This window comes from Drosophila navojoa, chromosome 2, assembly GCF_054131105.1.
Source record: "Drosophila navojoa isolate 15081-1374.11 chromosome 2, UAZ_NAV_1.0, whole genome shotgun sequence".
NCBI lineage: Eukaryota > Metazoa > Arthropoda > Insecta > Diptera > Drosophilidae > Drosophila > Drosophila navojoa.
In genome coordinates, this window is record NC_142890.1 from 88947 (window position 1) to 111355 (window position 22409).

Consider the following 22409-nt stretch of genomic DNA (forward strand, 5'->3'; position numbering starts at 1 on the left):
TCGATATCGTTTCTGTTATTTTGTTTGTTTCTTTTTTTTTTTTTTATTTAGTTTTGGGGGCATTGAGTATATTACATTATTTTCGAAGCAAAAGTGATTTTAATATATTATTAAAGGCGTTTACTATATATTTCATTTATACATAATTTAGTTCATGTTTTAACTACTTTTAAAATTCAATAGGATTTCACCGTCCTGTTTTTCATACATTGTATATTATTTTAGTCATTATCATTATTATTTTGCAGTTTTTTTTTAGTTTGTTCGATATATATACGGCGTTTTATAGTTTTGCTTGATTTTTGTTTCCGATTCATGAATTTGTGTTTATATATATATATATATATATATATATATATGTACATATACTATATATACATATATATATATAGTTAATAAACGTATTATTTCAGAGTTACGAAGAACATATGTGTGACATAATAATTATGTTATTTTTTTTATCAACAAATTCAAGTTTTAGAAATCAATTGCATTTAAATGTTTCGTTTTTACTCTTTCAGTTATTATTATTTGAATTAATTTTGAATATTATTTATATATATATATTTTATGATGACTGACATATCACTGCATGACACATTTTCCCTCTATTTGAGTTTTTAGCTCATTTACTTGCGTTTCTATTTGATTTTTCAGTTCTGTAAAAAGAAATTGAGTATGGAAACAGCAATAAATAAGCATACTTTGTAGAGTAGACTACAAATGTTATATGTATGTTTAACTGGTATATGTATATGTATTTTGAGTATATGCTTATGTTAACTAACATAGCGCAACGATTTGTAAAGTTATGTTCTTGAGTGCAACTGATAACTGTACGGTAGCCAAATATATATAAGAATATGTAATTGTTCTAAATGAAAATGGTACGTCACTCAAAATGCAATGTAGCAGGTGATGGCAAAGGGGTTTGGGCGGCAGTTAGAAAATCAAACATAATTGTTTTGCTCGCGAAATGAAAATACCAAAACAAACTAATTTTATTGAGGTCAGTAAAGCAGTTCGTATAAACGTATTCATGTAACAGTAAGTACTAATATAATTAGCAAGTAGAGAGATGTAGACAGATAGAAAACGAGAGAAAGAGTCACAGTAAGTCGTGTGTGTGCAAAGCTTATGATAGTGAGATTTCAAATGGCGGGTGTAGAGTAGGAAAAATACACATACATAGACAGCATATGCACTATATATATTTTACATAGACGTGTTTTGATTATGTAAAATACATACATTACATAAGGAGTAAAAGAGAAAAAGAGTAAACAGTTGCAAGAGGGAAAAGTTTATAAGAACGTTTAGTTAGTTTGGTTATGCTCCTGTTTTCGTTTTTATATTGGTATTATTATTACATTAGTTTAGCATAAGAAACAATTAGTAGAAATATTCTTCGAGCTTGATTAATATATATTTGTGGCTGTTATGCGTGTTTAGTTTTGATAAATGGAAATATTTTCTTTTGTTTTCGAGGTTAGTTTGTTTTTATAGTTTGAAAAGAAATCATACAAAGTTATTAGTTAGTTAGTGCAGTTGGTGAGTATTTCTTAATTTATGTTGTTTAACATACAAAATAATTTTTTTTGTAAATGATAAATTTAATGAAGTATAATTGAATAAGCTATCTAGCCTTAAAAATAAAAAGCCCCAATTAGAAATAGGCTCAACCTAGACGATTTTCTAGAATTGTGTGTTGTTTAATTTATTTATTTATTTTTTTGTTTTGTGGCGGAAATACTTGAAACATTGTAGACATTATAACTAAGTTGTCATTGGATTCTCAGGTTTCATTGTTTTAAAAAATATTCGGAAACAGAGCGAGAGAGAGAGAGAGAGTCACAGAGATAGTTAAAAGGATAACGAATAAGACAGGTTTAATGGATGGAAATCTTTGCAATTAGATTAAAACACATAGAAATTATAATAATACATTTGTAGCACTTACCTTAGTCTAATATACTATAACCCACGAATAAAACAATCTTTCGATTGACAACTAACGTCAAATATTTAATTATTTCAACCCATTTTTCGAATACAACACATATTTTTCATAGTTACATATCGTTAAAAATAAATTTAAAACAAAAAATTGATAATTAATAAAAAAAAAAAAAAAAAATAAACTCAAAATAATAGTTAAATGAGATCGAATGGCGGTGCATACTTTATAGATTCTTTCAAACGTTGCTTTAAAATTAGATTCATTTATAGATTTAGAGTTTAGTTGAGGAGAGTTTACATTAGCTTATATGCGATAGTAAGAAGAGACGATACGATCTTACGCACAGGAAACATAGCATATAGATAGATGCACACATATAATGGTGAAAATAGAAACAGTAGTCGTAGTAGCAGTCGATAGATATAGTTAAGTATAAATGGACAGTTTTATAGGTACTTCTGTTTAAATTTTTAAGAGGTAACGATACAAATATGCACATAAACACACACATACATAGTACTACTACTGAGTGTGATTTTGTTGTTAAAAATTGATATTTATTATATATATATATATATATATATATATATATATATATATATATATATATATATATATATATATATATATATATATAAAGAAAAGGAGCAATACTGACAGATAGAGATAGACAGATAGAGAGTTGTAGTCCGCGACATAAGGCACTGCATATTGCATACAGCGAATATAGATAAAGAGCCAGTTATATACATATACTAGATACATATGAGTACGAGTACTATATAGACGCATACATAACGGCATATGGCTATGGAAGTAGAACACTCTCTGACTTACTTGTAAAATCGTCGAGCTCCTCTTGCTCAGCCTCGGCGGCCAGCTCTTCGGGTGTCTTTTTTTTCCGCATTAACGGGTTGGGCTCCTCCTGTGGTGCAGCCTCCACAATTTCTTCCTTTTTCTTGATATTGTACTGCAAGATAGGTTATATATAGATATACTTATGATCAACTATGTGTAATTTATTAGCCTGAAACTAAAAATATAACGAACGTGTACAGCTTTATTTGTTAACAACTTTAAATTGGATTCAGTTATTCATTTATTATTCACCGTATATTATTATTCACATTTCTGCTCGCGCTTTTTCGTTGTCTATGTCCTCTGAAAATCAATCTGACTCCGTTAGGGAGTCGCTCATAAAAAGGACTCCCTACTAGAGTCAATTTGAACTGCAGGAGGAAACTCGTAGCGCGCTATACTTTAACGCACTTATATATATAAGTATATATATTTACCTTAGCGCGCTTGACTTTAATGTACTTATATATATATCTATATATATATATATATGTATATATATATATATATATATATATATATATATATATATATATATGTATATATATTTACCTTATCACGTATGTCCTGTCTCATTTTCTCGCGCTCCTCTTCCATTTTGCGGTGTTTCTCCTTGCGCCGTTCCTCGGCTTCACGAATGGCCTCCTGACGCTCCCTCTCTTCCTCCTCTGCCTTTTCCTTATCGTCACCATCATCGCCGCCATCACCTCCTACCGCGCCTGCACAAAGATCAATTGAAATCAGTATTAGCCTACCGCAAGATAATCTTTACTATATATATATATAGTCTAAATCATATAATTACGGTACTGTAGACATTCGTTGTCTACATATTCAATACTGTTCTGTATTCAATCTGTTTCAATCAAAATATGTCATGACCAATTTAGCTTGACACTTTGACACAAATTCAGAGATAACCAGCTCTACACAGCAATTGTTTTTAATGTAAATATTTAAAGTTTATATACCTTGAAATTCAAAAGAACAGTCAACAATTTCTGTAAAATTGTAATTAATTACGAAATTTATGTTGGGCAGAAAGTTTTTACTTTCTTTAAATTTTTCTTTCTCTGTTCGTTGTTTCTAAATTAGATTATTTATTTATTATCTTTTATATAAGCTGCACACATTTTATTTGAATTGAGTCTCATAGACACTAATATTTTTTTTTGTTAAGTGTTGTTGATGTCTAATGTCTACAGCTTATCTGGGGTATATAGAAAATTCGATTAGTTGGCCGGCAGCATTGAATGCGGCATGACGTGCCAGAAAAAGAGAAAATTGTTGCGGAAGTGGAACTGCTAGCAATTTCCGGTAATTTGCATGGGCTGCGACCTTTCAATCTCCTAGCCTCTATTCGTCTAAGGTTAGTTACAGTGCGAGCTAGTTGGCATAAGCATTTGAAATTTATAGCTCGTGGCAAGCAGATCGCTGAAATGTTAATGCCATTTTTTTGCGTACTGTGGCTAGTTGGCGCTTGCCACAGCGTATCGATTGTGGAGCAGGATGTTTTGCGCTTTGGCCAAGAGCTCGAGCAGCTCCTGAACACGACATATTCGCCTTGCCAAGACTTCTTTGGCTACGTATGCGGACGCACCGCGAATCAAACACTGCGCCGTCAGCAGGAACAGCTGCGCTTTCAGCAGCTACTTTGCCTAAACAATCCCGGTCCACTTCTGGCCATGGAACAACAGCTGCTTAACTTTTACAAGTCCTGCCAAAGCAGTCGCAGCCTGGACTCGCTCACGTCCACGCAGCTATACAAAAGCAGCGGTGGCTGGCCTGCACTTGAATCCAGCAATATTAATCAAACTGGGCTCGGTTGGTTGGGACTACTCAGCCAGTTCCATGAGATGGGCGCACCGTATTTCTTCGAGTCCCGTATCAGCATGCAGTCGAACAAACGGTTGATCACATTGCAGCCAGATGTGACCAGGCGCCATACGTTGCGCAAGTTTGAGCAGCGTGTGGGCGAGCTGCTTCAGAGCTTTGGCGTCGAGCAGAGTCGGGCCCATATCGTATCGCTCGAGGTACTCAGCCTTGAGCGCAATCGCCGCGATATCATTAAAACGGAGCGTATTGATGATCAGGTGCAGTTCAGCTATGCGAATTTCAAACGAAGTTCCTTCGGCAACTTCTCGATGGCTCGCCTTGATTGGGATGCCTATTTTCGCAACCTGCTCGGTGGTAAGACGTTAAAGCCCACGGACGTAATTGTTGTGAGGCAGCTGCCACGCCTTGTAGACTATATGCATCTATTGCAGAATACGAGCATTCATCGACTGCTTAATTGGATTTGGATTGATTATTTGATAGGTATGTATACCTAATGTTTTAATAGATAGCGCAAGTCTAGTCTCAAAAAAGTTAAATTCTTAACTAAAATTTTGGTAGTCTCCAGCTGTGTTGTACTTAGCTTTCTTAATGCTTATATTTCGTTGTTGTAGACATTGTAGCCGCCGAATGCCAGCAGTTGGCCGACATCTATGCTGGCGACGTCTATGCGCACCTGCTGCAGCGCTTGAGCACGGATCGCGTACAACTGACACAGATGTATGCGAACATTGGTGGAGCCTACAGAGCGCAGTTGGTCGGCAGTGTGTGGATAGACGAGATCTCCGAGCAGTCTTCAAAGCGATTTCTGAGCCAGGTGATGCACATAATGCTCAATGGAGATGAGTTCTTAGATGCTGCCTACCAGGACCTGCAGCTTGGTCGTCGAAACTTCTATCGGAATATGGAGAAACTGCGGCGCTTCCAACACAAGCGACCGCCGCCTTCACCAGCTACACTGCTGCTTCGCCAATATGCGCGAGGTTTTGAGACCATTTATGGATTGTTGCCAAAACAGCAGCACCAGAGCTTGACAACGCCGCTTGTCTATGTGCTTCTTGCGGAACGCTTTGCACGTCATCTGGTGGCCGCCGGCAGCAGTAGTCGCACACCCGGGGCTTGGCGCAGCATCGACTCAGACCGCCAGTTCGCCCAGTTTGTGAACTGCAGCAAGACGGCGAGCGACACAAACGCCCACGAACTGTTATTGAATACGCTGGCTCAGCGCCTGGCCGGCAGCACCTACAAAGAGTGGCTGGATCAGCAGCCTACAGCGAACAGAGTGAATATGCTGCTGGCTGCAGGTAAGCTGCAGTTGTCGCTGCAGCGTCTGTACTTCATTGGCAATCTGCTGATGGAGTGCCCAGAAGGACAGCAGGAGCATAAACGTCAGCTGCAGCACATGCTCTTGCGTAACACTCCCGAATTCAGCGAGGCGTTCAACTGCCGCCTTGGCGATGCACTTTATGTGCAGCCTCAGCGCTGCCACCTCGCTGAAAATCTTGCGCTCAGCGTTAGTGCATAACAAAACTGAATCGAAGCAGATAAATGTGAGTGTGTCAACCTTGAACTTTTTCTTTTTTTCCTGTCACAGGAAATCAATAAACATTGCAAGCACATGGGGTTGTTGGGGATTAGGTCAATTGATTTTTGCTTTGTTCGTTTCTTATTTTTGTGTCAAAGAGCACATGTGTGCTGGCATTTAAATTGCTCGAATGTATACATATGTATGTAAAACAAAGTTAATTTGTATGACTTACATTTAGCAGAGTACAGTTGTGTTAGTATAAACAGCGAAACACGCATAGAGAACGAGAGAGAGAAAGAGTTAGTTAGATAGATAGATAGTTAGAGAGAGAAAAAGAGAGAGAGAGAGAGCGAGCGAAGAAATGAAATTAAAGTGCACACAACAGTTAATTCTCTTCTATACTTTTGTTGGATTTTTGTTATTGGTTTAACTGTTGTTTCCATACCAATGAAATTCATGATTTCGTGACGCTTTTAGGCCAATGCTATCTCTCCGTGCTGCTGGCTTTTGTGTAAAATAAGAGACTACGTTATATGCAGGTACTGCTGTCGCTGCCGTTGTGGTTACGACTGGCCAGTTAGCACGTAGCCGCATTGCCACTTCACACTGAGAGTGGCCAGGCCCCAGTCGTCCGCTGCAACTGTGACACACTGGCGCTGCGCTTTCGTCTTCGTGTTCGCCATCGTTTTGTTCGGCTTCGTGCCCAGTCGGCTTTGGCATCGTCTGCTGTGGTGCGTGTGCCCGTTTCCATATCTATCAAATCGATTTGCTCGCACAGCGGCACAGAAAAACAAACTGCGTACCCGGCCACGAGCGCACACGAACTGAATGCACAAAAATTGAACTTGGCTGTTGCCGACTTTTGAGCGGCGACGCACTCGGTTACATCAACAGCGTGGCTACGTGAGTGAACTTTAGTCGCAGAAGTGCAAAGATGGAGTAGGAGTCAGTCCAACAGTTGCTGGGCTTTTTATGCCAAAACGCCACTGTCGCAGTCGCTGTCGCAGTCGCAGTCGCTGTCGCAGTCGTTGCCGCAGTCGTTGCCGCAGTCGCAGCGCTGGACCATATCGTCTTTGACCCAAGTGTTTGGGGTTGACTTTGTTAACTGTTAACTGTGCGTTGTGCAGCGCCTGCGCAGGTTAAGCTTTGGCTTTGAATATGGCTGAGGCATTGCTTCTGGTAAAAGAAGCAGCAGCAGAATCTATCTTCGTAGTCTCGCTCTAATTATTGTTGTCGCACTCGGGCAGCGTTGCCGACGTTTACGGCACTATTTGCACAGCCTCCGATGTGACGGCGCAAACGCAATAGAAAATTCCCACGCGTTGCTCTTGAGCGCTTTTTCCTAGCTACCATAGGGGTTAGCTGCTAGCGGTTGACCATATATTCCTACTGCTGCGCTGACAGCGCTGCCTCGGCCGGTGCATGCCTCTGCTGATGCTGATGCTGCTGCTGATGCTGCTGCTGCCGCTGCTGCTGTTGTTGCTGCTGCTAAAGGCAACGCACATTAAATTGAATTTATAGTCATCAATTTGCTGAATAGCATCGTGAATTAACTTTTTCTTACTTTTATTGTAGGGTATTCGCATTGATTTCTGTAGACGTTCATTTATTGTTTTTTTAAATCAGTTCCAATGTATTTTATAATAAAAATTGATTGACCCCTGCTCAAGCAAAATGGTGTCAAATTGTTTTGAGCTGAGCAGCCCACATATGTATGTACGTCGAATCAACCCTTAGTTCAACATCGCCCTGACTCCAACCAACCGCTCTACGTTTGTTGCGCTTTTATGAGACTTTTGTAATTTGCTTTATGAACTTTATGAACTTCCTTTTATGCCATCTTACGCTTTCAGTCACTCGCCAGCAGCTCCTACTGTCATTCTACGTCCCTCTTTTATTTATGGCTGCAGCTGACTCTTGGGAGCACCTCCTCATATATATGTATATATACCAGTATATGTACTTTACGCAAAATGCGAATCGAATCTCCAAATATTTATTTCAATAATAATAATGATTTTAAATCGAAAAAGCTTCTTAAACTTGTCAATTCGCTCACAATATTGGATAACAAAGTTTATTTTCCATTTAAGCTTCTAAACTCATTCATATTTTCTTTGAGTGTCTTTTATGTATGCACTCTCTCACTCTTTCTTTCTCTTATGTTTGAAGTTGTTCGTAACTCGTCGCAACTCAATTAAAAACTAATCAAGCCTATTGTAATATAATTATCATGACAGCATAATTAACAGCGCTTGTAGCTTCAATTTTCTCCTGGTCAGCCAGCCTTTCTTCATTTTCATCAGCTTTTTTTCAATATACATATATATATATATATATATAAGTATATATATATATATATATATATATATATATATATATATATATATATATATATAGTATATATATATATATATATATATATACTTATATATTGACTTATATATAGATGGTCCAGGCCGATAGCCAATGGGTTCCATTGCAAAATAAACGAAATAAACAAAATAACCAATATATATAAAAACGACCCCTGGGAAGTTTTCAATTTGGGTGCAGCGTGTCAGGTCCACCTTTTTATTTTATATTTTAAGAAATCTCTTTGCATTTAATACTGGGTATGCGAATTGCTTGTTCTTGGCAAAATTTTGTTCTTTAAATTGCTTCTTTTTCCCTTAAAAAGCTTTACCTCTGCACTGCGTGTCCTAGCCGTAATGAGGGTACTTAATACCTAGCCCTGCGGCCAAGCTCTTTTTCTCTTGCTCTATACCTTCTCTCTCTCTCTCTCTCTCTCTATCTCTCTCTCTCTCTCTCTCCCTATATCATCCTTTTTTAGATTCTGCTTAAGTGTTGTGGTCCCATAAGTCTGATATACGATCCAAAGACCGGATAAGTAAGACACTCGCTGCGTTTTATTGCTTTGAATGCTATTTTGAATACCAACACGTCAGGCGTCAGAGAGGGAGTGGATAGGCGGATGAATGGGACAGTGGGGGTGGCCCCTTGGAATTGTCTTAGGCTTTGCTGAGGCATCTATATATGGATGAGTTTATGAGGATGACTGCGAACTGGTGACATTTATGCGACTTAATACGCGCATGCTAGGGGAATAGTACATTAGAGTTCCATTTCCATCCTTATTGGCAGCACACATACGCACTCCCACATCCACAAAAATGAGAAGTAAGTGCTAAAAGAAAGCTAAAGGAAGCGCACGCACACACCTCTCCACTCTCCTTTTTCTCCTCGTCTTCCACTTGCTCTCCCTATCTGTGTGAGTGTAATTTTTTCTGTTCTTTTTTATTGCAAGGAGTTGCTGAAAAGGCACGAACGTCAAATTATTTTCTTTCTTAATCCGGTTCAAGACCGCTGAGCTTTGTTGCCCTCTGCCACCACGCACGCTTCTATCGGGCTTTGCATCCGCATCTGGGTCAGAGCTGGAGACGACGGCAGCATTTACAAATGACAGGAAGTGGGTGTACGGTCTCGCATTCCTGCGACTTTTCTAAGATGCTGGCTTAAGCAGCTGAAACGTTGCCTAGCCCCCCACTTCAGCCCACGTATCCACTGCCAAAGTCCTAAGTCGGTGCTTCCCCAGAGCAAATGATTTCATTGTCATAGCCACTAATAGCAACTACCATATTCCCGGCGTAATTATATTTTAACAGCCTCAAAGAGTCCTGGATATTTACTTATGGCCTCACACTCACTTCCACACACTTGTACACACACACAGCCTTCACAATTTGGCCATGTACCTTTAACTTATACAGTTGTACCTTTTGGTTTTAGTTGTACACTTCACGAAAAAATATCGCATGCCAAATTAAATTAAAAAAGAATAATTTGTTCGTGATTTTGTAAAGGTAAAGGTATCACATATTATTATTGTATTACCTTATTAGTAATCGGAAGAAGAACAGCATTTAACCAAGCCATTTATATAATAACTTTGTAAGTTGAATGAAAAAAACATTATCTAAGTAAGACAAATTTCTACGTTATTCTGTTATTCAGTTATTCTGTTATTCAGTTAGCAATTCGAAAAGTATTTGCATTACTAATAGAACTTCAATGGTTTAAGAACATGAAACTAGATTCGCTCAAAGGATTTAAGGTTCTCTATTTCTTTAAGTGCATTTTCAGCTCGGGCGGCAGTGTCCCTTTAAGCAGTTTCTGTGTCTTTGTGCTGTGCCGCTGTGGCCATATGCGTGAGCATAAGTAAGTCGAAAGTGGGCGTGTGCAAGTGTTATAATGTTGTCCTATACTTGTGGCAAAGAGTGTCTCTTTCTTTTCCTGTGTGGGCCTCGTTTGGCCAGGCCTTAGCTTATGGCTCTTCATAATGACGCAAGTAAATCTCATTGCCATTTCGCTGGCTGTGCACTCAATTCTTTTCTCAGTTCTTGAGCTTTAGCAATTAGTTGTTAGCCAACAGCACTTGCACAGACTCATACACTCACACACACACACACACACACACACACACACACTCTAGCACACCCACTCACACCTCTCCTCTCTCGCCTCTCGCCTCTTGCGCAACCAGCGTTGTTTCTGTTGGGAATGTGCCTTCCATGTCGGTAAATGTTGGAAATTTGACAAAAATGTGCCCGCGTCTACAGCTCTGACAGCTGATAAACTGCATGCAAATATTTTTCGCAGTACAGATATTTAAAGAATTTTTAATATGCAGCATTTATGTGAGAGCTGCGAGCTTTATCCCAGACTTTAGACTCTCACCACCACTCGCTTCGCCCATTAAATGCGTCATTTAGCACTTAGTTTTGTGGTATTTTGCGCCCACAGAATTAGTTATGCTACGCGCCTGCCAGAACGTGCTGGTATGTCGGCTCCAGGCTCATTTTATTCGATGACCGAGCTTGAGCGAATCAAATTTGACAGCTGCTCTAATTTTAATTCTCTTAATATATAGAAACATGCTCAGATAGTTCAAATAAAGTTATTCTTTAAATCTCTTCAAGCCCCCACCTTTGGATATTTGTTACCAATTGGAGCAGAAATCAATTAGTCTGTTAAAATATTGAACGATAGGAAAAAAAATTGAATTTTCATATCAGTTAAGTTCCAATTTTCCTTTGTGCTCGTCGCAAATGTGTCTGACAAATTGAGAAAAACGAGCAACATTTGCATTTGGACGCTAACTACATCACTTGCAAACATTGTAACAGCTGTAGCTATCTGTATCCGTGTCTATATCTGTATCTGCCTGTGTATCAGTATCTCTAGCCGGAGCTGTAGCTGTCATGTAGGTGGTGTTGTCTTGCCTGTTTGTGGCATGTTAAAATGTTTTCTCGTGAAAATACAAACTGAAAGTGGCAACCGAGAACGGTATATTTCAGTTCATATTCTACATTTATTGAAAATAGGCTAATCAATATTTTTTTTTTACAAATACGGATGAGATATATTTTGCGAATAAACATATGCATTATAAATACTTCTCAAAATAAATATATGTATTTGCTTATATGTAGTTTTCAGGAGCTAATGAGTTTAAGATTTCTAAGCGTAAAATATATAGAGATTTAAGTTAATGGCTTTGGGGACAACTAACCAGAATACCGTAATGATTTAAAGAGATATGCTAGTCGGTCGCTTCCGACAGGAACAGATTATTTTTGGTTTTATTGAGAACACTCAGCACTTGTGTTATTGACAGGACTAACAGGCTAACTGAAGTGCAGGGCCACAGTAGTATAGAGCTAAAAAAAATATAGATGTGGATAAGGGTCTAAGCCCTACTCTGTCTATACAGAGATACAGATATAGATATAGATTTACATATATGTGTATAGAGATAATAGATTTAGACATAGATATAGCTACAGATATGGATATATATATTATATATATATATATTTGTATATGTATATATATATATATATATATATATATATATATACAAATATATATATATATATAAAGATGTACACAAAGAGATAACATAGAGATAGTTCAGATAGTTCTGTGTTATATACATAGCATTAATAATTACTTATACTTTACCTCATTGTAAATACGTTGTATAATAGTTGTTGTTGTTGTTGTTGTTGTTGTAGTTAAGAATAGTTTTATAGTAGTAGTAGTAGAAGGTAGAAGATGTAAGTTGTTTTGTTGTAGTTAGTATGGTTCCATATATGGTTGTAAGTACAGAGTAGAGTACGAGAGGTTGTTGTAGTTTTCATTTTTGTTGTTGTTGTTTTAGTAATAGAAGTTAGTAGTAGTTAGAGAAGAAGTAGAAGCAGTAGTAGATATAGAAGCAATAGGTAACCAAAGATAATAAAATAGGTAACATTTTAAAATACGAAAAAAAGTTCAACGCAAAATTAATATATATAGTTGCTAGTTACTTTTGTTTTACTTAGAAGAAACAAAAACTTTGAATGCAATACTAACTATGAAAATGTTTATCAAATTTTTCTAAAGATTGTTCATCATATATAGTTAGTATATTTTACAGATGCTGGCAATTTTAGGAGAACTTAAAAAATGTTTAGATTTTTTTTGCTGGGCTAATTAAAAAATTAACCAAAAAATTTATCATTCACTTAAAGTTCGCACTATTTCTTTTTAAATGATTTGCCTTCTTTCTAGTAAGTTTTAGTTCAAAAAGTTCGTAGAACTAAAGTTTTGTTATGCATAATTAACCGTACTAACGAAAACTGTTTTTTTATGTGCAAACTTTTATTCCATTTGTATTTTAGAGAGAGAGTGAGAGAGAGCGAGAGTTTGGTATGTGCACCTTGTTAAAAAACTAAATTAAGTATGAAAAAAATTATGAGTTAATTTTTATTCAATCAAAAACTAAATGGCAATAAAGCCTTATAAATCGAGTAGAAACCGTTCTCTATAATCAAAATTCCCACTCAATATATATATGTGTATATATATTTACAGTTTTATAGAGTACGATAGTATATGATAATAAATGCAGATATCACATGGGGTCCAAATTGAAATTTCACAAAATCGAATTCAAAATGCGTGTAATTCATACAAAAGTTTGTATAGGAAATGTAAGGAAACGAGATTATAAATAAATAAATATATATATATATATATATATATATATATATATATATATATATAGTATTGTTTTACATAGGTATTATTTCTTGAGAAATTACCGCCTGCAGCATCTGTTTAGCGTGTGGGGTCGAGGAGAGTAAACAGTAAATATTCATTAATACTCCTGTCTGTTTGTTGTCTTTTTCTTTTTAGATTTTGTATTGTATAGCGATAGATATAGTTAGTAGATGGCTACATTTCTAATGATATGAGGCATTAGGCAATTCGTGAGAGTATGAGATTATAGTGAATAGCTTGGAAAGATATACATATATCAGACAAAAATAGAAATAGAGCGAGGGGGTTTGAGAAGTAGAATAGTTGAATAAGTTACAAATTATAGTTGATAGAAAATAGTAGTAGTTAGTAAATAGTTTTGCTTGTGTAATTGTTGTTTATTAAAAGAGTAATTTAATATTGAAGTTTGTTTCAGTGCAGTTGAGTTTTAAAAATGAACTGCTTATGCGCGATATACGTATATGTAGATAAAAAGTTATGTGTAAGTGTTGACAAATGTGTATTACAATATGTTGGCAAGTTAAGGAAGTTAGTGAAAAATATCTGTTAGTCAGTAGAAGTTAGTGTTAAAAGATGTCGAACCTAACGCAAACGCGAAATAGACATTTATTGCGAAGCGTATGCTAAGAGTACTGCTACTGAACAAGATCTGCCTCGAGAAATATTCCATACTGAAAGTATTAAATTTCCGACTTCGTCTTACAATATGAGATGTGCCGAGGCATGTATTCATGTTAATATCAGGGAAAACAAAATAAAAAGAAGCATGTACAAAAAAAAAAAAAAAATTTTAAAAAAAAGAAAAAAAAAATTAAGAAAAAATGTTAGAGCCTTATCAGAAGAAGGCAGGAAGAGATTGTAATAGAAGAAATTGAATTGTGTTTTTTCTTTATATTTCGTATAAAGGCGTTGGCAGCTGTATTCATTCTTGCCGGCCGTGGGGGCGTGGAAAGTAAGGCGTTTGGCATTGTTGTATGTCTTTTGTGTGAGGTGCATGAACATTTCTAAGGATTTCTGTGCACTTGGGTATCGTTTTAAAGGTGGCTGTAGCTGTTTGTGAGTGTGTGTGTTTTTTCGAGTTTTGTATTTTATATCTTGCTGTTACTGGTGTTTGTCAAGCTCTTGTGTTTAGTGTGTGTTTTACAATGAGGTAAAGTTCGGCCGTGAATAGGTTCAAAGGGAGGAGCGTATAAATATGTACATTTTATTTCATTTTTAAGTTGGTTGTGGGCGGTGTTCTTGATTTGTGTGTGCGCTTAAGCTTAAATATATATGTATATAATATAATTCGTAGTTATCAATTGAATGACAGACTAGCTAATGACAACTGCGAGCCAAAAATGATTTCTGATGAAAGTGTGTGTGTTAGTAATTAGAGTAGTTTACCGAAATCAAAGAAATAAACTCAAAGGTGGGTATTTTTAAAGTGCAGCGCTATGCTTAGGATTTAAAAATAATACAAATAATATTTGTTTGTTATTTTTTAACTTCAATTTTGAACGAATCTATGACACAAACTTAACAAATTGATAAACATAGTCAAATGGTCTTTTATTTGTAATCATGCTTTAAGGCCAATCAATAATTTTCGGTTTCATCATTCAAAACTGAAAGTCAGGCTCAAATCATAATCGAAATGTGTGCCGCATATATTAGTATATATATTTATATATATATTAATGTTTTGTATAGAATTGATATTAACTTATTTATAGATATGCTTATTTTCTTGTATGCAACTTACGCGCTGAGTACGAGCTCGATTAAGTTGCACAAACCAAACGCTTACCTGCAAAAGAAGAGGAATTACATTTTATTAAAATTGTATTAAATTATTGCTAGTTGTTCTTGGATTAAATTGTGCTCCATATATCATGGAGTTATTTGCTGTCTGCACGTTTGATACATTTATTACGCTTACTTACGCTAACTGGAAAAATCCCTATATATTATCCTCGCATAAGACAGGCAATAGTAATAAAGGCTAACACGACAGCAACTCAAATAAATTCAACGATTGTGCTCCACGAAGACGACAATGGAAACGCATTAGCTGCCCATGCTTTGAAAGCACACACACATACTCAGACACCCTCTGTTCTTCCTCTTGTCTAACAGGGCGGAAAATATTTACAGATTGAAAACTGTAAAGCTAAATTTCGAAACAATGTTCCATTGCAGTAAAACATTTAGTTTCAGCTATTGGCCGGTCGTTGCAAAAAATATTTTTTGATTTGCTCCTTACTTTTATTATGCACAATTGAAAGTGTGCTAAGAAATATGTATATGGCATTTAATATATATGGAACTTCGATTTGATTTCTCAATTTTTATGGTCATGCTAATAGCATTTTCATGTTTTTCGACCAGTCTATCAATGCCAACTGGCAGAGCCGCAGTCGACAGCTGAGGAGTGCGAAGAGGCAAGTGGCATGTGGCAAGTGCTTGTGGCAGGTGGGTGGACAAGTAGGTTGGCTAATGATTGAGCTCGTTCATTCTCACTCTATCTATCTAACTAGACGTCACTGCTCTGCTTGCTCTCGCTCTTTGTAAGTGGTATTAGGGCTGGGCCAAGTCGTTGCCAGAGTTCTGTGAATTTAGCATCAATCTACGCAATTAACTGTATCAATTTGTTAGAACCACTTGGCGACGCATTCGTGCAGAATTTCTGCGCTTGATAAGAGGAAACAATTCGACCATGGGGCCCGTCTCATTTCGAGTTTGAAATGGAAACGGGGTTGGGGCTGGGCATAACCATTCGGCCTTATAGGCAGCAGCACCAGACCCTAGCGAATTGCGAGAGCGTGCTTTGTACCTAAAGCGTCACAAATACAGACGGCTAGATACACAGATACACAATATATAGTGGCTATGTAAATGCTTGCCATAGACCATATGCTGCATTGTGGTATGTCGCATGCTTCCAGTTGATAAGCGTTTTAAATAAAATATTCTAGCGCCGCGTTTTTGAAAGCATTCAATGATTTTCCAAGCGATTGCACAACCAACGATTAAACAAAAGCAGCAACAGCAGCTAAAAGAGTTAGGACGAAGAGACGCCAGAGGTGCGGGTGTGGTAGCTAAAAGCGTTAGCCACTTTCATGTGTAGCAGTTACTTGTACTTGCCTCCATCTGCTGCGCTGTGCAGTAGCTTGAAAATGAATTATGTATGTTTATCGATCGGGTATACCAAAAATACATTTATATATATATATATATATATGTATATATATATGTATATATATTTATATTTGTGTATATTCACCCCATTCAGTAAGATATCCATATTTATGAGCATAATCATGTAAGATAAAGGTAAAGTCGCATATTAAGTCCGTTTACTTGGTAATTCCAGATTTTCTTTACCTGTGATTTAGTTACAGATTACAGAAATAGCAAATAGCATAAGATTTTGGGGCCTTTATGAAGCTAATTAATTTAGACAGCTCTAATGCTTAGGTGTCTGTAAATTGTGAACTCTTTGGTACGTATATTAACTATTCAGTTATGCTACGAATACTCAACATACAAATATCTTTCTGTGGATGGATCCATTGGATCCATTTAACATACATTTTGTATTTAATTATAATATATTGGCTTTCTGATTAAATTTCGATTTTACTCATAATTTATTAATAAAAATTTCCCCTTCCATTAAAACTAGTTGTTCGCCTGGAACTTTTGTTTGTAGATTTTACTTACCTTTAACAGCACTTAATTGGTTTCCAACCATCTGCTTCGCAATAAACGCCGCCATTGTGTTTTATTACTTGCTATCACCTGTTTGTTGGATCTGTGGGCGTGGATGCTGCTGTTGGTATTGAAAGGTGTAGTCACGGTTCTCGTTGCACCCAACTCCGCAACTGAAAAGAAAACCAAACTGTGAGAGAGACAGAAAAAAGCCAAGCAAATTAAATTGTGTTCAAACAGAACAATGCTTAGGACAATGAGCCCCAGAGCTCTTCTTCTGCATCCTACAGCCAACTTGTCCTGTCACCTGTGCTAGTGGCCGAACCCCTGATACTTTAAGCCGATTAGCTTAAATGCCGCCGACTGTCCGAGCACACTTCTCGACAGCTCCCAGTTTACAGCTGGGCTCTGTCCGTGAGAGTGTGTGAAGCACATTTCTGGAATTACTCGCCCAGCCCAGGCCAGCTCAGCCCATCCCTACCCAGCGCAACCTTCCTGCCTGCCTACTTGCCTGCTTGAATTACTACACATAATCTAATATTATATTAATGTTCTAATGAATGTGGGCGCACCAAAAAATTAAATAAGAACTTCGTAGCTGCCTGTAGCTAGTAGATTAATACTCGCTCAGAGTTCAATTGCCTCAAGCTAAGCGGCTCAAAATGTCATCCACATTAGAAAAAGCTTTATTTCCACGAGTACAAACATCTAATATTACATCTTCAGGGAGTCTGAAGAAAGCCAATATACTTGTTTACTCCGCAGAAACGAGAATCGAAAGAGAAAATTTGCAATTTTGTTAAAATATCGCGGCTACGGATTATTTTCATTTCCATTTCCATTTTCATTTGCATTTTCATCTAGTACCAGCGGCTTCATGGCCATGTATTAATATCTACTCAAATTGGGCTAACAAACTTAAGCTTTGGGCGTGACTGGTATGGGAATGGGAGTGGGGTTGGGGCTGTGGCTAGGGCTGCAACAAATTAAAACAACGCCCAGCTAAACGAGCAACCAAATTAGTTTGACATAAAAAGTATACAGCTGGCAGGCAGACAGGCAGACAGGCAGTGCGAATATACAGATAGCCTGACAGATCGCCAGGATGTACGGAGCTCAGGACTTGCTTTCCCTTCCAGTCTCCCCTTCGTTTGCTGCCTGCCTGCCTGCTTCCTGCGCAAAGCTAATGAATTAAGCTGGAGCTGCAAAGAATTTTTAGCTTTTCAGGCGTCCTGCGGCCACGCGTCAACAGAGTTGTTTATTGGGCACAGCCCCAACACCCAGCCCCCACTTTACTCCAGGACCCGTCCACAAAAAATACAAGAAAAACATTTTCCTCTTACGAAATTTACTTTAAGCATACACTTTGCTTTAAATGCATTTGCTTTAGTTATGTGAGCTATCGGACAGTGAATTATAACTATATAAGAATAGAGCTACATATATTCCAGACATAACTGTAAACTGCGCTGTTCGTATTTCAGTTTCAGTTGATTAAGAACAAGTGACTAATAATGTGAAGTTCCAATGGTTTCATACCACCACGTTAATGCAGCCTTTTAAGACTGTCAACATAAGATAATTTTCTATTTTACAATATATTGCAATGGCTTGAGGAGTTGGTATACTTAGTCTGCTGCTTAAACTACGAAATAGTAAGCGACTAATTTCAAATTTTAGATTCGAGCTGACTATTCGCTATTCAGTCGTGTCCAAGAATAGTCAACATTTCTATATCTACATGCGTGGTAATCGAGCGAACCGGGCTAGCTTCAGACTGTCAGTTTACAAATTTTACGATCTTAGCTTTAATTTTTGAAGCGAAAGCTGGCAAGTTGCTCGAAACAAAAGAATTCTAAGAGACTAGTCAAGGCTTTTCTGCTCCTACTATAAAATATGTAAATAAAAGGCGAAAATTTATGGGTTTCGTGCTTAGAATTTGATGGGCAAATAGCAGAAACAGCAGCTGCCGCTGTTTCAGGTGTGCCTCAACAAAAGCCAATTCGCATTTCTTTTGCTGGGCTATCCAATTACGATTGAAGTTGTTTTTCTGATATGAAAAGCCAAAGCCAATAAACACGCAAATAAGCCAAGTTGAGTTTTGTTCGTTCCCATGACGTCGCAGTAAGTGGAGCTCCTTAACATAAGGGCGGGGTCAAGGGGTCAGCAGCGATATCATGTATACGCGCCCAAAAGCCTGCCCAAAATCCAATGTCAAATAGAAACCCTTTTGCCAAGTTCGGCTCACTTATACAGTGGGGCAAATCAAAACTTGTGTCTGGCTGAAAGTGAGCATAATTTGTAGGTATGACTGGTTCTAAAGAAATAGTGACTATATTAAGCATACGCAAGATATTCTGAGGTACTGGAAAGCCCTTTTGCAACACTTACAATAGAATAAACTTAACTGGAACAATCTCGTCTACCTTTTCAAGAGAGCATTAGCTAAGGGTAGATTAGAAATTTCATAAAAATTCTTGTGAATGAAACGATATAATTTGTATACGGTGTTACCTTAACAGAGTCAGCTGCTAATTTACGATATGTTCATTCATTTGAGAGAAATCTATATTTAGTATACGTAGCGTTCTTTAGCATTTCTATTTTTACTTTTGAAAAGTTATCTTTCTAATTGAGGTATGTATTAAGTATATGTAAGTGGCGCTATCCAATAAAGCTAAATGATAATGCGAAATGTTTTTCCGTAATGACCACAAAAGTTTTCACTGGGTAACTGCTTGTTGAATTGGTAGCTCGAAATCAGGTACTTTGGAGCTCACCTTAAGAATAAGACTCTAATAAGTATACACAGCACAAACCTTGTCAAATTTAACTTTTGGGGCGAACTTTTTTAACAGTGGGCGTGGTCACAAATCAAAACTTTTCATTAGGTGACTGTTAGCTAAAGTGGTAGGGGTAAATCAGGTGTGCATTGCGGTGTCTGGCCACTTCACGCGTGAAAATGCGCAAAGTTGATGCAGAGTTTTAGTGAGTTGCCTGCTTGAAGCGTACTTCCCGCATAGTTTGAACGCTTTGAGATACTTGTAGCTACTTTTAAATACTTTTCAGCTGGGCATCTGTGCATTTACTTACCTACTGTTCCGTAAATATTCCGCTTAGATTTGCGTGTGTTGCTGTACGTGTGTGTTGTTGCTCTGGATGGTGTGATTGTTGCTGTTGGTGATACAGTCGTAGTTGTAGTTGTAGTTGTAGATGTAGTTGTAGTTGTAGTTGTAGTGGTCGATGTTGTAGAAATAGAAGCAAAGTTTTAAAAGTTGTTTGTTTTGTTTTTAAAGAAATCCTCTAAGAAGAGCGAGCATCAGACAGAAAGAGTTTGCTGCAAAGTAAACACAGACAACAATAAAACTGGATGAATTCACTGCTCCAAAAGATAAAACCGAAAAGATCCAGATAAAGAGATAGAGGGAGAGAGGAAGATGGATAGAAAAAAAGTGAGAGAGAGAGAGAGAGAGAGAGATAGAGAAATAGAGCGAGAGACGCGATAGTTGATAAGAAAGAGATCTCTATACGATTTTAATGAGTTTGTTTTGGGGGTCAGGTCTATTGAGCGCTGAACCCTACATAACACAAGAGCCTACCGATATTGCAGCCAATTTAAACAGAAGCACGCAGACACATACACATACACTTATACACACAGAGGCAGTTGTATATTGTGTTGCAAGGGGTATATTAGCTGTGATACAAAGTCTTTGACTTGTATATGCATCAAATTTCTAAGTACAGACTTTACAGGCAGATAATTTTTGCCATGCTTTCTAAGTCTAACTTGTATATGTATATAAGAAAAGTTAAAGTTATGAACTCCTGTTCTGAAGTGGTGTAAGTAATTTACATAGATACAAAAACGAAGTAGCATAGAAATAATCATATCATATGTTTTCATCTAAAAACGGAAATTATGTCTGAAAGTGAACTTAATATTCGGCGATGTTGTATACAGTTATTTGTGTGTGTTCGTGTTTTGTTGTTTTTATCGATATTTCTTTATTAGGGTTTCTTTTATGCGAGCGTGCACGAAGTGCCCATTACGAGGCTGAGCCAGGCGTGTGTGCGGCAGGTAGACACATACAAATGCAAGCACATATACAGACAGTATTTTTACGTAACAAACGTTGCGGACAACTCTGTTTAGATCAAACTTATAAGAACATTCGCACTTTTGGCCTGCCGATTAAATAAAAAGGCTTCACTTTGCCGATTCAGCTGCCCTTAGCTCTCACTGCCAATGAAGCTCAGCAAAGAGCCATATGAGCAACAAATTTGTTTATAATTTAATTATTGTTAATCGATTTGCCACAGATTGTGGGCTTTCCTTATACATGCATAAGAGTATTGTATTATATTATATCTGTTAAGCGAGTGTTGATGTACACGCACAAGCAGACACATATGTAAATATATCTAAGTATATATCTGGGCATTGTATTATATTATATCTGTTAAGCGAGTGTTAATGTACACGCACAAGCAGACACATATACATATGCTATGTAAATAACACACACACACACACACACACACATATATATATATATATATATATATATATATATATATATATATATATATATATATATATATATATATATATATATATATATATATATATATATATATATATATAGCATGCGTATGTGCTAGTTTTTTTCCATTATTTTATTCAATACTTTTTTGTGCACTTTACTTTCGTATTTTATACTGGCGCTTCTTACTTCATGCTATGTTCGCACTCTTCTGTGTCGCACGGCTGAGTCGCCTACATGGAAAACTCGGGCCTCTACGGCGCGCAGCGAGCAAAGCAAAGCAGAACAGAGGCAGCCAGACAGCCAGCTGTAGGCAGCAGCGGCGCCAGCGTCGGCGTCGCAGTCGAAACGGCGCCTACATTTACAACAAATAACGACAAGCAAAAGCGCTCACTCACATGATTCCACTCGGTAGCATACATTTTTGCCAAAGCTTTTTGGAATTTTCCCCGCCCAACGTTTTGAGTGACTAACCACTAGCTGTGCTGCTCTAACCCATGAACGGGAGCTTGGGCTCATTACTTCAACGCGCTCTTTGAGTAAGCTGAACGCTTTGTACATATACATATGTACATTTATGCTTTTCTACATATGTGTGCATGAGTGCGTACATAATAGCTTTTAGCTTTTTAACTAGTAATATATTTATTTGCTGTCGCCTTTCATCTACTTCTATTTGTGTTACATAATTTTTTATACGAGCTGCTTACACTCGCGGGTATTCTCTTTCTTTCTCTCTCTTTCTGGTCTCGTTCTCTTTTGACTTTTTGACTTTGAAATAAAAAGTGTTGCCTACTTATTTGCGGCCGGCGCCTGCGCCACGCAAATGAGAGAAGTTCGTCAAGGAATAATGTTGAGTTTTACGCTAAGTATTACATATGGG

The 22409-nt window shown here is 37.2% G+C and overlaps 2 protein-coding genes across 13 annotated transcripts in view; one reads left to right on the plus strand and one right to left on the minus strand.

Annotated features, from left to right (window-relative positions):
• Positions 1-22409, minus strand: part of cpx (synaptic transmission protein complexin) — a 29026-nt gene that overhangs the window by 5128 nt on the left and 1489 nt on the right. For 2 of the 11 annotated variants that reach the window (XM_089256396.1, XM_089256395.1), the window contains exons 2-7: positions 20073-20316; positions 16992-17152; positions 13328-13339; positions 3371-3528; positions 2798-2930; positions 548-659 (exon numbers count right to left, since the gene is read on the minus strand). In XM_089256396.1, coding sequence (XP_089112522.1) covers positions 586-659; positions 2798-2930; positions 3371-3528; positions 13328-13339; positions 16992-17046 — 432 coding nt within the window. In that variant the 5' untranslated portion in view covers positions 17047-17152; positions 20073-20316 and the 3' untranslated portion in view covers positions 548-585. Of the gene's footprint in view, positions 1-547; positions 660-2797; positions 2931-3370; positions 3538-6414; positions 6476-6627; positions 7107-12206; positions 12466-13327; positions 13340-16991; positions 17153-20072; positions 20317-21715; positions 21873-22409 lie in introns of those variants that run through there. The other 9 variants (XM_089256394.1, XM_089256400.1, XM_089256398.1 and 6 more) reach the window with 9 other exon arrangements.
• Positions 3996-6297, plus strand: Nepl11 (Neprilysin-like 11). 2 transcript variants are annotated; one of them, XM_030387482.2, is made up of 3 exons: positions 3997-4135; positions 4193-5137; positions 5269-6297. In XM_030387482.2, the coding sequence occupies exons 1-3, from the start codon at positions 4072-4074 to the stop codon at positions 6177-6179; spliced, it is 1920 nt and encodes a 639-aa protein (XP_030243342.1). In that variant the 5' UTR covers positions 3997-4071; the 3' UTR covers positions 6180-6297. The 2 variants fall into 2 exon arrangements, with proteins under 2 accessions (XP_017968147.1, XP_030243342.1); XM_018112658.3 differs by having other exon boundaries at positions 3996-5137.

Excerpts from the sequence above, each read along its gene's own strand:
- Nepl11 (XM_018112658.3), top strand. The coding sequence starts at position 4,072 with ATGCGGCATGACGTGCCAGAAAAAGAGAAAATTGTTGCGGAAGTGGAA. Across the intron at positions 5,138-5,268 it reads TTGGATTGATTATTTGATAG|ACATTGTAGCCGCCGAATGC; the intron begins GTATGTATACCT and ends TCGTTGTTGTAG.